The 15,573-nt window shown below is 35.5% G+C and overlaps 1 protein-coding gene across 4 annotated transcripts in view; it reads right to left on the bottom strand.

Annotated features, from left to right (window-relative positions):
• Positions 1-290: 290 nt before the first annotated feature.
• The window catches only part of Col19a1 (collagen type XIX alpha 1 chain), a 336,038-nt gene continuing 320,755 nt past the window's right edge, over positions 291-15,573 (bottom strand). For 3 of the 4 annotated variants that reach the window (XM_074080460.1, XM_074080453.1, XM_074080468.1), the window contains exons 48-49: positions 7,730-7,807; positions 291-7,572 (exon numbers count right to left, since the gene is read on the bottom strand). In XM_074080460.1, the coding sequence (XP_073936561.1) occupies positions 7,445-7,572; positions 7,730-7,807 (206 nt within the window). In that variant the 3' untranslated portion in view covers positions 291-7,444. The remainder of the gene's footprint in view (positions 7,573-7,729; positions 7,808-15,573) is intronic. The other variant, XR_012449953.1, reaches the window with a different exon arrangement.

The following is a 15,573-nucleotide window of genomic DNA, read 5'->3' on the forward strand; positions in this document are numbered from 1 at the left end:
TCTATACATTTTAAAATTCTAGTCTGAGTTGCTTGGTTAAAGCAATCATGTAATCTGTAATTTGAACTTCTTTAGAACTGCTTATAGCACAAACTGTGTTTATGGAGAAAGGCTCCAACTTGGCCACATCTATCAGTATAATTTACACAGACTAAAAGGATGTTCTTCCTCCTGTTTGGAAGATAACTTTTGGGAACAGGCATCTGCTATGGCTTCCTATGGCAATCTTTATAAAAACAGTATAATTTCTCAGGAACCAAGATACATCATTTAAAAAAAGTGCAAGGAAATGATCTTTTCACAAAGTGCTTTTATTTTAACTAGTGTGACATAATCAAATACAACAAAAGAAAAATTTGATAATCAAATAAACATGTTTCTCAGTTTTATAATATCACATTCATAATAAACTTTAAAAAAATAAAATTTCAAAGAACAGTTCACTCAACTGTTTTACAAACCTGATATATATCAAGCTCCACAGAAGACAGTAAGTAACATTGGGAACAACTACTTACAAATGGATTATGCAAACCTAGCACATTCCAAATTGTGGGAACAATCCATTATAAATTTCAGTTAAATAGAATAGAATAGAAGCACTGGATTCTTGATTAAGAAATTGCAAAGAAAAGTGCCTAGCAAATCCTCCCCATGCATGGCAGCTAATAGACATTGAATTAAACCAAGTATGTCTCTCTGGAAAAATAAAGTCTCCAAATCCTCTTTGTGATATTTTAAAATGTTGGATAAAGTGTCATAGAGAACTTTCCAAGAGAGAAATGTTTACGTGATTAAAGTTGGTTAGAAATGACATATTAATCAGGAGCAAATTATGTCTGATTTATTTCTAGTTAATGCTTCTACGGCAGTATGATAGGATTTTCATCTCAAATATACAGGTTGGTTAAGAACTACGGAAATCACTTCCTAGTCTGAGCACAGATTTAGTAGCACGGTTTTGGGTGACCATCTTCTGTATAGCAGAAGAGTATGAATGAGTGATCATATAAAATTAGGTGACTGACTTGAAATACTTTCTATTTATAGCTGGCTTGATCAGTATTGCTATTCTTAAACATCATTAGTGAGATCTGATTTATTTGTGTCCTGAAATGAGCTTAATGTAATTCCCTGCTTTAGAAGATCATCTATGATTGTATTGTTTAATTTTTTAGCTCTAATAGTGTTTCTGAGGTATAAAATCTCTGAGTTTAAAAATAAAACAGTATAGGTGGAAAGTAATTAGATATGCATTAAATCATTCTAAATACCAAGAAAATTTCTTTTAAATATGTGCTTCTAACCCTGGCAAAAGGAATGAAAAAATAGTATTAAGAAGAAAAAATTAGCAAACCAGTTATCTTGATGTTTACAAATGGGCAATATATCTGAATAACTTTAAATCTTTAAAAAAGTATTTTTTGTGTTTGATAAGTGCAGACCGTTTTTCATATGGTGAAATAAATACCTTTGAATTGTGTAGTTGGTTTTTTGTGAGCTTGTGATATTGGACATGGCAGTATTGTGATGAGTGCATGTGGCTCAGTAAGTATTGAGTATAAATTGGCTAACTGTGATACTGTCTACAAATATTCATGCTCAAAGGATATTATGAGGATTAATGAAGGAAATGTAACACATTTGGTAGATCTGGTTATCAGGAAGAAGATGCTGACTGATAATTTTAGTCTTAATAAGTGGCAATTCATGTTTCTGTTTAACATGCCTTCATACCTTGCTCTTGACTCCAAGTTATCTGTAACTGGAGTGAGAACAAAGGAAATTGGTTCCTAGGAATTTTATTTTGAGATGTGAAATATTTGTTTATTTAAGCTTATTTTGATTGATTTTATTTGGCCTCCAAGTTGAAATTTTGTGTGTGAAAAGACAAAAGCATTCCTTAGAGAACACCTAGTTAATTTATCATAAAGGAATATAAGATAAGAATAGTTAAGAATTATGTAAGTCATCACCCTGTCTAAACAAACATAAATCTACTGGCATGTTCTGATGTAATTAACTTCTGTTAAGAAAACATGCTACGTTTCACTGAAGTACTTAGTACTTATTCTGTTATCACTAATGATTTAAGACCTTACGAGAATATTGTAAGATTTCTTATCTCATGCAGGGACCACTAGAGCCTGGACTCTTGAATGACTTTTATAGAGGCCATCACTGGGAGACTAAAGTCCCAAGGGATTGTCCACTCTGATTTTTGTTTCTGTTTAACATTCTTATCTGAAATTGTTATACTAGTTTTTTTTTTTTAAATGAGCTACCAGGGATATAGGCTATAAACTTAATTATTACAAGTTGAGCAACAATTCACATGACAAAACCAATTACCAGCATGGTGTACATGTATCCTTGCAGTAGACCAGTTACAGGTTTCCTGGATGCCTGTGGGGCTTAACCTTGGTAGGAGAATGGTTTTGGAGCTTCATTGTAGACCTAGTAGAATGGAGCTGATGTGATGGGTAGATATGGTGTTAACAATTGCATCTTAGAATTCCTTGATTTAGGTTCAATTCTTTTATTGCTGAGATAGGCAACAAGCTCATTATGCAAAATGAACACATAGGAATCAAGACCTCAGAGCATTATATCCATTCAGTTTAGAATAAAACTAGTGCTGTTCCACTTAACAGGAGCATAGAAGTTAAACCTTAAATAGTTTGATGAGGTAAGAAAGAGAACAAACAAAATGGGATAAAGTACATCTTGAATGTTATTTTAAAAATAAATAGTTGTAAAATATGCCATAATACAATCTGATTTAAATAGGTGAATACACAAAAAATATATAGACTTAAAATATACTTTAAATGACACAGCAAAATAAAAAGTTGCAAAATATTATCTTTATAACCATAAGCTTATTGTGGTCAAGCAACACACACATTTCTGTTTAATCTTACATACTACCCTTAAGTTTAGTGAAACCTCCTACTTTATTATTATTTACTGTTGACCAACTCATGAAGAAAGTAACTAACTCCTTGGATTGTGTCATATATCACTCACTATTGGATTCAGTTAAAATTGTTTTGCATTTAGATTTTATTACACTAAGCTTTGGTCCTATAAGCTCGTGTTATCTTTCAGGTAAGTTTTTTCTTGCTGGGCGTACTGTTTTGAATGAGTTTTCTCTCTGTTTACTTAGTACTGTGTTCAATATAACCAAACTGATCAATTTTTCTGGCATGATTTTGTCGAGTGAAATGTTTGGATTTATAGCTCCAGCTGTATCAGAAAATAAAAGTGAAAATAACCATTTGTCCTATTTCTTGAAGGAAATTTCTTCTAGTAGTTGGACAAATTTAATGTAATTAATGCTACTTTTGCCAGCCAACTACTAAATGAACACAATTCAATTAACTAAATTACTTTGAAGTACATAGGCATAAAAGATACTAATTGAATTCATTTCTGCATTTCCTCCTCTTAGAAGTCTGGGTAATCATTGTGAGAGAAGAGGTATACACTAAATAGTAATCTAAAGTATTGAGAAATGAGACTGAGAAACCAGGACAGCAAACACTTGTGAGTCTTAAGAAGTTGGGTACAGACACACAGGCAAGTGTGAAAAATAATTTAAGACCAAGAGCAAGGGACTAATCTGCAAAATTATTCTGAGGATTTATTGAGACAACTTGAATCTCAGGTATTAATACCAATGTTAGCAAAAAATGGTATTTGGAACAACATAGTTCTCATCTTACTTTTGTAAATAGTGATATAGTTCTAGAAAAATATAGACATAATACAAATCTAATTGCAAAAATTTATCTTTAATAATATGGAGTTTAGACATTATATAATTTTATAAATAGTCTACTTCTTGTGATAAGTTAAATGCTTTTTGCTTATCTGTCAAAAGACCATCTGTCTTGTCTGAAAGTTAGGATGATTACTTACGCATCTTCATTTAAATCACTAAAATATTAGGGTAGTATGCAAGCAAAATTACAAATAATAAATTTGCATGTTGCCTAGGTATCATAAACACACTGAAGAAATAAAATTGAAGCAGTCAACAAACCAAACATTATTGTGTCTGCTTCTCAAAGATACTTAAAATTAGGAAAAGCACAAATTGATCAAAAAACATAATTTAACAAAAATTATTTACAAAAGTAAAAAAAAAGTGCAAGGGCAAAGTTCTAATTTAGTTGTCTACTAAACTTTTCTGACTTTTGTACTTCTGTGAGACAAAAGGAGGTATATCATAGGTTCCCAAGCAATGAGAGCTACTATGGAAAGCCTAAATCTTATTTAGTGCCTGAAACATATTCATAAAAATTCCTTTATGAGGTGAACATCAAATGACAACTCTTACAGGCAACATTTCTTAAAATAATTACTTAAGCTCTGGAAGTGGCTAAGATTTAAAAAAATTTCAACAATGTCATGAAATACAGAAAATAAGCATATGAAGTTAAAATCATTAGTGAATTACTTTGATCAAGTGAGAAGTTTAAAAAATTAAGACTGGTTATGTTTCTGTTATGGTTAGAAGTAATAACATTTTCAGCTGGAGAGACAATGAACAAGTAAGTGTGCGAGGTTTTCTGCCTTTTTCCTTTAAATTCAAAGGCCATAAGCATTACTTGAAACCAGACCTTATCCTTTACATAGGAGGATTTCTATTTAAAAGTGGTAGCTAATCTTGGGATAAAATTTAAGACCAGAATTCAAATATATTTGTAGAAGGAAAAGAGTTTTAATATTAATTATAATCACGGCCCATAATTATTTTGCACTTAAAACTTATGTCATCTAAAGTGCATATGAGAGAAATTTAATAATTCTCCCCTGATGACATCTATGTGGATGTAAACAAATATTTTGGAATGAAAACAAAATGGTAGAAGAGAACTGGCAACCAGCAAGTTATTTAGGGGAAAGTTTCCCATGCTACTTTGGGATCCAAATTATCCACTTCCTTTTTATTAAAGGAATTGAGCACCTGACAAATGTGTACTTCATTTGATGTTGTGTTAGCTGGACCTTTGTTGCACATCACGTGAATTTAGCTGAGGCAGGAAAAGCAGTGGAAGGTGAATGGTTAACAGTGGGGTCAGGGCTTGTACCAGGTGGACACTGCCCTGTTTCTCTAATTACGTCAGATGTCATCAGATGTTCTGGTTACAAAGTAGGCTTTAATCATTGTGACAGTTCTACTTTGTAATATGCATCATATTTTACTCCCTACCTTCCTCAAATCACTTGAAACAGTAGTAAACCAGTCAAGCACTCATGAAATTTAGAAAAAAGGCTTCCTAACTATACAATTCGTAAGAAATGATGCTGACATAGTCTGTAGAATTAAATTGAACAGAATTTAGAAAACAAGAAAATGAATGGCATATATATATATATGAAAAGATCACCTAAAAAAATACTGATCACCATCAGCAAATGAAAACATTGAAATGATAAAATAAAAAATTTTGAATTAGCCAAGAGGCAAAAGGATAAGCAAAATATTGATTATTATGGAATAATAGTCTTTGAAAACATATAAAATATTTAGCTTTGTGACAAATTCAAGTAAATGTGTCAGATAAGTTGTAAGCATTCAGAAAACTCAACAAATTAAAAGTTCAAGATATACACATAGCACCAAATTTTAAATCTATATACACAATTTTGTATGAATTATTTTACTAAGAAACACATATGCAAAACACATATGTAGATTCTAATTGTGTAAATTTAAAACACAGCACCATTGTAGGTATTGCACAGGAAAGAAAATGAAAAAAATCAATTTAAGAACACTTAAAATAAATAAAACATCCTTGGAAAATAAATAAACTTGGATTTGAAATATACAGCAAAATTCAATGTGAAGTAACAAAGGTTGTATGTATGCACAGCCCTGTAGATCGTACCTGACCAGCAGTCATCATTTATAATGAAAACCAGTTCAAATCATGGGTGCGTTTAAACAAACTCTGCCTTAATTTAGGCATGCTCTCCACACACAACTCTGTTCATAGCTTTTTTCAACTTCAGTGGGCTTGCTTTTCTAAACTCATTTTTTCAATTAACAGACAAAGCAATCATCCTATCCTGTGTTTGCCAAATTGGAATCTGCACTGCTCCTTGAAGAGGTGTGAAGTCCTGAATTCTGTGATGAGAGGGCTCTGGTGGTGTGCTCCCAGCATCTGTGCCACCCACCAGCTAGATTTCAACAGCATTCTCAAGGCCAGCATTCTAGAAAATCAGTTGTCTTTCCACCAAAAGTTTCTCAAAATAATGTAGGCAATAAAAGTGCCATTTAGTAATTCGGTTGATGAGCACTAGATTTTGGTTTCCTTTCAGAGCACACATACTTGAATCAAGTATTAACTCTTTTGTGAGGTCTGGTGCCCCAGCTTCTAAGAAAACATTCTCCTAAGAACATCTGACCTCACCCTCTCAACTGCACTTGCTGACACCACACACTCATCTTCTAGGGCACGTAGGTTTCTTTTCCAGTTGCTACAAATCCTGTCCTTTGCTGATGGCCAGTTTTTAAGTATGATGATCGCAAGGCCAGAAGAATAATGCAAACAGGGACCCAAAGGTCTTGCTAGGCTAGGGAAGTTTCCAGAGTACAAAATACAGCTTGGTGCCTTCACCACCAAGCACTTCTTAGGGAAAGCAGCTTTCTGTTCTCCAGATGAGAAACTCAGTGAAGGACTGCAGAATGTTAGGCTTTTCTTGTGGAACAATGAATTGTGATTTGTTCTTTTGTCATGCAATAGGTATTCATGCCAATGCTGATTGCTTTGAGTTGAGGTCATTATAAAGAATTAACACAATCATTTCTGTTGGCTATGGCGAGTTTGGGGACTTCCTTATGAAAAAAAAAAGTCTCCTTGTATTTTTCCAAATCGTAAGTTATAAAGTAAGTTCTTATTGCCTATCTAGTTTTCTGCATAAGTAGGATCAATGTAGTTTGGTGTAAGAATTCCTGTTGTAAAATGCTATCAAAAAATAGTCAACAGGGGTAATGCAATGTCTCAAAAAAGTTGACCTCATTTTTAGCAGTCATAGTCTGAAACTTCAAATTCAGGAACCAAAGGCCAACCACGTGCTGAGGAATCCACAGAGTGTTCATCACTGTCAGACTACCAAATCATATGATATAATTTCTTTTTGAAGAACCAATGGCAAGATTTGCTTGCATATTTCACATAAAATTCTGAATAAAAAATCATAACAATGATAAAGCAAAACATATGGAATAAATTTGGGAAAAATCTGAAAGTAGTGATTTGTAATTACTATAGGAATAGGATTAAATTGTTGCTTTTACTGTCTGACCTACACACACTAAGAAAAGAAGAAAAGAAAAGCAGCTCACAAATCTTGAGAAGCTGACAGCATTGAGAGAGCTCCACTGGCAAGGAAATACCACCAGGAACCAGGTCTTCCTCAGGTGTGTTCATTTTCTACCTGTCTGCTGATGGACATGAGACACAGGATAGACACACTCTTCGGGCTTACATCTTCCACTGGGTCCTGGGGGGCCTTGGGGCCCTGGGGCACCTGGTGAGCCCGGCAAACCCAGAGCTAATGAAATAAAAGATCCCATCAGGATGCAGATCATATGTGGCCCTGTTTCCCTTCATCTAACCAAAACAGATCATTCAACTGGACATATAAAACCAGGGGGAAGAAGGTTTCTGTTTAGTGACACTTGCTTGTTTTGAGAAAATACCACTATTACCTGAAGACCCAGGAAGACCTGGACTCCCTGGCAGTCCGATTCCAGGTTCGCCTCTCTCTCCCTTTTGTCCTCGGTAGCCTAAGTGAGAGATCAATAAAAAGAGAAACATAAGACCTCAAATCAATGACCTAATGATACATCTCAAACTCCTAGAAAAACCAAAAACAAGCAAATCCCAAAACAAATAGGAGAGAAATAATAAAAATAAGAGCTGAAATCAATGAAATAGAAACCAAAAACACCATACAAAGAATTAATGAAACAAAAAGTTGGTTCTTTGAAAAAATAAACAAGATTGACAGACCCCTGGCAAACCTGATTAAAATGAGAGAAAAAACCCAAATTAGTAAAATTAGGAATGTAAAAGGGGAGATAACAACAAACACCATGGAAGTCAAGGAAATCATCAGAGACTACTTCGAGAACCTATATTCAAATAAATTCGAAAATCTTAAAGAAACGGACAGATTTCTAGATACATATGATCATCCAAAACTGAACCAAGAGGATATTAATCACCTGAATAGATCTATAACACAAAATGAAATTGAAGCAGCAATCAAGAGTCTCCCTAAAAAGAAAAGTCCAGGACCTGACAGATTCTCTGCTGAATTCTATCAGACCTTTAAAGAAGAACTGATACCAACCCTCCTTAAACTGTTCCATGAAATAGAAAGGGAAGGAAAACTGCCAAACACATTTTATGAAGCCAGTATTACACTTATCCCAAAACCAGGCAAAGACACTTCCAAAAAGGAGAACTAAGGCCAATCTCGTTAATGAACATTGATGCAAAAATCCTCAGCAAAATAATGGCAAACCGAATTCAACAACACATCAAAAAAATTATTCACCACGACCAAGTAGGCTTCATCCCAGGAATGCAGGGGTGGTTCAACATATGAAAATCAATAAACGTAATAAACCACATTAACAGAAGCAAAGACAAAAACTATCTGATCATCTCAATAGATGCAGAAAAAACCTTTGATAAGATCCAACACCATTTCATGATAAAAGCTCTAAGAAAACTAGGAATAGAAGGAAAGTTCCTCAACATTATAAAAGCTATATATGACAAACCTACAGCCAGCATTATACTTAACGGAGAAAAATTAAAACCATTCCCTCTAAAATCAGGAACCAGACAAGGATGCCCACTATCTCCACTCCTATTCAACATAGTACTGGAATTCCTAGCCAGAGCAATTAGGCAAGAAGAAGGAATAAAAAGAATACAAATAGGTAAGGAAACTGTCAAAATATCCTTATTTGCAGACGACATGATCCTATACCTTAAAGACCCAGAAAACTCTACTCAAAAGCTCCTAGACACCATCAATAGCTATAGCAAGGTAGCAGGATATAAAATCAACATAGAAAAATCAATACCATTTCTATACACTAATAATGAACAAATGGAGAAAGAATATATGAAAACAATTCCATTTACAATAGCCTCAAAAAAAATTAAATACCTAGGTGTAAACTTAACAAAGGATGTGAATGACCTCTACAAGGAAAACTACAAACTTCTGAAGAAAGAGATTGAGGAAGACTATAGAAAGTGGAGAGATCTCCCATGCTCATGGATTGGTAGACTCAACATAGTAAAAATGTCTATACTCCCAAAAGTAATCTACATGTTTAATGCAATTCCCATCAAAATTCCAATGACATTCATTAAAGAGATCGAAAAATCTACCGTTAAATTTATATGGAAACACAAGAGGCCACAAATAGCCAAGGCAATACTCAGTCAAAAGAACAATGCAGGAGGTATCACAATACCTGACTTCAAACTATATTACAAAGCATTAACAATAAAAACAGCATGGTACTGGCACAAAAACAGACATGAAGACCAGTGGAACAGAATACAGGACCCGGATATGAAGCCACACAACTATAACCAACTTGTCTTTGACAAAGGCGCTAAAAATATACGATGGAGAAAAGACAGCCTCTTCAACAAAAACTGCTGGGAAAACTGGTTAGCAATCTGCAAAAAACTGAAACTAGATCCATGTATATCATCCTATACCAATATTAACTCAAAATGGATCAAGGATCTTAGTATCAGACCACAAACTCTAAAGTTGGTACAGGAAAGAGTAGGAAATACTCTGGAGTTAGTAGGTATAGGTAAGAACTTTCTCAACGGAACCCCAGCAGCACAGCAACTAAGAGATAGCATAGATAAATGGGACTTCATAAAACTAAAAAGCTTCTGTTCATCAAAATAAATGGTCTCTAAACTGAAGAGAATACCCACAGAGTGGGAGAAAATATTTGCCAGCTATACATCAGACAAAGGACTGATAACCAGAATATATAGGGAACTTAAACAACGAAATTCTCCCAAAACTAATGAACCAATAAAGAAATGGGCAAGTGAACTAAACAGAACATTCTCAAAAGAAATTCAAATGGCCAAAACACACATGAAAAAATGCTCACCATCTCTTGCAATAAAGGAAATGCAAATTAAAACCACACTAAGATTCCACCTCACCCCTGTTAGAATAGCCATCATCAGCAACCCCACCAATAACAGGTGTTGGCGAGGATGCAGGGGAAAAAGGAACCCTCTTACACTGTTGGTGGGAATGTAAACTAGTACAACCACTCTGGAAAAAAATTTGGAGGCTACTTAAAAAGCTAAACATTGATCTACCATTTGATCCAGCAATATCACTCTTGGGGATATACCCAAAAGACTGTGACACAGGTGACTCCAGAGGCACCTGCACACCCATGTTTATTGCAGCACTAGTCACAATAGCCAAGCTATGGAAACAGCCAAAATGCCCCACTACTGACGAATGGATTAAGAAAATGTGGTATTTATACACAATGGAATTTTATGCAGCCATGAAGAAGAATGAAATGTTATCATTCGCTGGTAAATGGATGGAATTGTAGAACATCATTCTGAGTGAGGTTAGCCTGGCCCAAAAGACCAAAAATCGTATGTTCTCCCTCATATGCGGACATTAGATCAAGGGCAAACACAACAAGGAGATTGAACTTTGATCACAAGATCAAAGCAAGTGCACACAAGGGAGATATGAAGATAGGTAAGACACCTAAAAAATTAGCTAGCATTTGTTGCCCTCAATGCAGAGAAACTAAAGCAGATACCTTAAAAGCAACTGAGGCCAATAGGAGAAGTGGACCAGGAGCTAGAGAAAAGGTTAGATCAAAAAGAATTAACCTAGAAGGTAACACACATGCACAGGAAATTAATGTGAGTCAACTCCCTGTATAGCTATCCTTATCTCAACTAGCAAAAACCCTTGGTCCTTCCTATTATTGCTTATACTCTCTCTTCAACAAAATTAGAGATAAGGGCAAAATAGTTTCTGCTGGGTATCAAAGGGGTGGGGGGGAGAGGGAGAGGGCGGAGTGGGTGGTAAGGGAGGGGGTGGGGGCAGGGGGGAGAAATGACCCAAGCATTGTATGCACATATGAATAATAAAACAATAAGAATTAAAAAAAATAAGAATTAACTTAGAAGGTAACACACATGCACAGGAAATCAATGCAAGTCAACTCCCTGTATAGCTATTCTTATCTCAACTAGCAAAAATCCTTGGTCCTTCCTATTATTGCTTATACTCTCTCTTCAACAAAATTAGAGATAAGGGCAGAATAGTTTCTGCCTGGTAGCGAGGGGGTAGGGAGAGAGGGAAGGGGGTGGGGGAAAAGGAGGGGGCAGGGGGAAGGGGGGAGAAATGACTCAAACAGTGTATGCACATATGAATAAAAGAAAAATTAAAAAAAAAGAGAAACACAAGAAGGGAAAGTGTTTCATGGCCACACAGCACACACAAGAACCATTTTCCAAGAATTCATAAATTTATGTCATTTTGTCACTTAACAGAAATAATATATTAGCTATCTATAATCTTACATTAAATTTAGATATCAGATTAGGTACTATATAGCAATAGCGATCTTTAAAAATATGTGGTATCCAAAGTAGTCAAGCTCTTGATAGTGAGATTGCTAGTACTACAGATGATAGCTAAATAACTCAAATAAATCACCTCTTTTCTCACATGGCTACAGTAAGGTGTACAAGCCCTCTTCAGCAGGAATTCTGACAGGAATCTAGGCACAGCCTAAATGAAAGTATTCTGAAAGAGTCCTGTTTCATAGGAGAATGAGATAAAGCCTGACCTAGTACAAGAATGAAGTGAAGTGAAAGGACGAGCTACTCGTGATTTAATAAATGTCATCAGGAGTAGGAACATATGTGAGTCAAGCATCTGAAGAGTCAGGTCACTGTCTGCAACAACACTACATGTTTTAACATGGCAGCTTCTAACTCCAAAGAACCAAGAACACCAATAGTGCTAGAAAAGAAGAGGGGATTCAGCAATCCACCCAAAAGCACTTCATCACCTAAAATACTTTAACAAAACTAATTAGGTCTAAGGTCTGCATTCATGTTAAAATGAAATCATTCTGATGTACTTGCTGTTGTCTGAGCTAGACTAGTACAAGGCAATTGGTGTCTCCAGAGGTCTTTATCTTGGCTTTAAAAAGGCATACAACAAGCTGATCTCAGTGGCTCACACCTGTAATCCCATGTACTTGGGAGGTGGAGATTGGGAGCATAGTTGTTCAAAGCTAATTCTAGACAAAAAAGTTAGCAAGACCCCATTTCAACAAAGATACCAGGCATAGCGGCAAGCACCTGTTCTAGCTACTCAGGAGGCATAGGTAGGAGGGTAGAGGTCTGTGGCTGGCCCTGGGCAAAAACACAAGACCCTACCTGAAAAATAACTAAAGCAAAAAAGGAGGAGAAAGTTTCATGCTGTTTGTGAACAGTGTGTATGATAAAATTGCTTCTCATAGCTGTTGAGGATTAGACATTAGTTTTGGCGTTACCGTTCTCGATGTTGACTTGACCATATTACTCCGTAAATAATATCAGGAATCTAACCACCATCCAGTTATTTTTTTTAGAGATGTGACTGACAATAAATGTGAGAATAGTGGAAAAAGGATATAAGGAAATATTTTCAAGTGTGTATTGGAAATACATGGAGCAGGAAATCTTCACACATTCATATCTGAAAACTATGCTCAATACAGTCCTAGATCCTACATGGAACATGTGCCACAATATCCTGAGTTGATTCTTACTCAAGTTTAAAATATTTCCAGGATTTCTTTGATGTAAGTGGATTTCATTTAACAAGACAAGGAAGAATGTCTGTACTTAGGGGTCACTTGAATGCATCCTTTCAAGTCCATTATTTAAATATTTTTGGAGCAAAGCAGCATTTATAGTCTGAGGTTTACATTGATAGTTTAAAGTCAGGTCTCAGATTTTTTACAGTGACGGTGAGATTAAAGTTTACTAGGAAAGGAATTCACTTTCAATAGACTGAAAGTGGGTCATCTTTAGAGTGAAAATGAGAACAAACTCAGATTTTAATATTATGCAAAAAAATATAATTCCACTGATTCAGTGCATATGTGTCACAAGACGAAAAATGACAATTTGTGTATGTGTATAGGTCACATTTAGTCTCCGGTCAAATGTAACAATTTCTTTATAAAAATCTCTGAGTTCATTAGGTTAATGTTAGTAATAGATAAAACAACTGAGTTACACAACAACAGGAGAGCTTTCTACTCTTGAATTTCCTAGTAAGGTTCCAAGGTTGTTAATTATAATAACTGCTCCAAATCCATAGGCTCTTATTTTATAATTGCTGCAGAACAAAACTTTCAGATAGGAATGGTAACAAAGTCAAGTAACAGTTTCTCCTTTCTGAGGATTTAGCTTTTAACTTCTTTAGGGTAGATCTCAAATGAGTCTGGTCTGTCTGCAAACATACACACACGTATTTCCACAGCCTGGGAGAACACAGGGTGACACTTTCTCATCACCACAGTTCATGTGGGAAGAACAGGACACCAGTGGTGTCATAATGTAGGGTGGTGCTAGTCACTGCTGATTCTGATTCTAGATTCACAATCTAGTGTTTTTGTTAAACTATATTTACAGAATATTGTGCCAAGAATGATTTTTGGATTTAAAGATAGGAGGAGTAGAGGGAGTAGGTGGAGGAGGACTAAGGAGTTTTCTTGTGTGAATGATGGGTGAATGCTATTTATGTGGTAGGTAGATTTGCCTCGTTGAGTAATGGTTAGCATGTATAGTGGTTAGTATGTATAAGGCTGTGATGAGTGTCTTGGCTGCTATGAGAAGGATGGTAAAATTGGATCATGGAAATGAGGAGGTGATGATTATTAGTTCTCTGATCAGGTTAATTGTTGGGGGTAGTGCAAGGTTGGTTAAGCTTGCTATGAGTCATCATAGGGGCATTAATGGGAGTATTGTTTGTAAGCCTCGAGCTAAGAGCATGGCTCCGCTATGTACTCGTTCATAGTTTGTGTTTGCTAGGCAGAATAGGACGGATGAGGTTAAACCATGGGCTGCTATCAATGCTGTAGCTCCTATAAAGCTTCATGGGGATTGGATTAAGATGGCAACAATTACTAGTGCTGTGTGACTGACTGATGAGTATGCAATTAGGGATTTTAGGTCTGTCTGTCGTAAACAGATTGAGGTGGTCATTACTGTGCCCCATAGTGAGAGTAATATGAATGGGTATATCATGTGGTTTGTGATGGGTGATAGGAGGTTGGTAATTTGTATTATACCATATCCACCTAGCTTTAATAGAATAGCTGCTAGTACTATGGAGCCAGCGATAGGTGCTTCAACATGGGCTTTAGGTAGTCATAGGTGCAATCCATATAATGGTATTTTAACTATAAATGCTATTATGCATGCTAGCCAGAGTAGGTCATTTGATCAGGATAGGTTTAGTTGTTCTGAGTAGTTGTTGAGGATGTGAAGGTTTAGGGATCCTAGTGAGTTTTGTAGGTAAATTAATGCAACTAGAAAAGGTAGGGATCCAATTAGTGTATAAAATAGGAAACACAGGCCTGTGTTAAGTCGTTCTGTTTGGTTCCCTCATCGTGTATTGATAATTAATGTGGGAATGAGTGTGGGTTCAAATAAGATGTAAAATAAGATTAGTTCTGTGGATGTAAATGTTATAATTAATAGGACTTGTAGTAGTACTAGTATGGTGATATACATTTTTTTTTCGTTCTACTGGTTCTTTGCTCATGTGTTGTTGACTAGCTATAATTATTAGTGGTAGCAGTAAGGCTGTTAGAATTAAGAGGGGGTGGAGAGGGAGTCTGAGGAGAATAATAGTGAGAAGTTAAGGCTGTTTTCGTTTGGTTTAGGGTAAGTAAGCATAGTATACTGATTAGTAGACTGCAGGCAGTGGAGTTAATTCAGATTATGTTGCTCTTTGAGAATCATGTTATAGGAATGAGTATGATTGTGGGTATAATAATTTTTAGCATTGTAAGAGGTTTAGGTTTTGTACATAGTCTGTTCCGCATGAGTTTGATATTATAATTAGTAGGGCTAGTCCTACGGAGGCTTTGCAAGCTGCAAAGACTAGGATGATAATGGGGAATATAAATGATAAGGCGATGCTGAAATTCAGGGTAATTAGGGTTGCGGTGATAAAAATTGATAGTATTATACCCTCTAAGCATAGGAGTGAGGATATTAGGTGTGATCGATAGATTAGTGCTCCTAATAGGGATGCTAGGAAGGCTAGGAAGAGGTTAATTAGGATAGGGGACATTTTGGTGCTTATGAGTGGTTCATAATCTAATGAGTCAAAATCATTTGCTTTGTGTTAAACTAAGCACCATATTCATTTCATTCTAATCCTTTTTGAGACCATTATAGGCTAGTCCTAATGATAGGATGATGATTAGGGCTAGTGCTA

Source organism: Castor canadensis, chromosome 1, assembly GCF_047511655.1.
Source record: "Castor canadensis chromosome 1, mCasCan1.hap1v2, whole genome shotgun sequence".
NCBI lineage: Eukaryota > Metazoa > Chordata > Mammalia > Rodentia > Castoridae > Castor > Castor canadensis.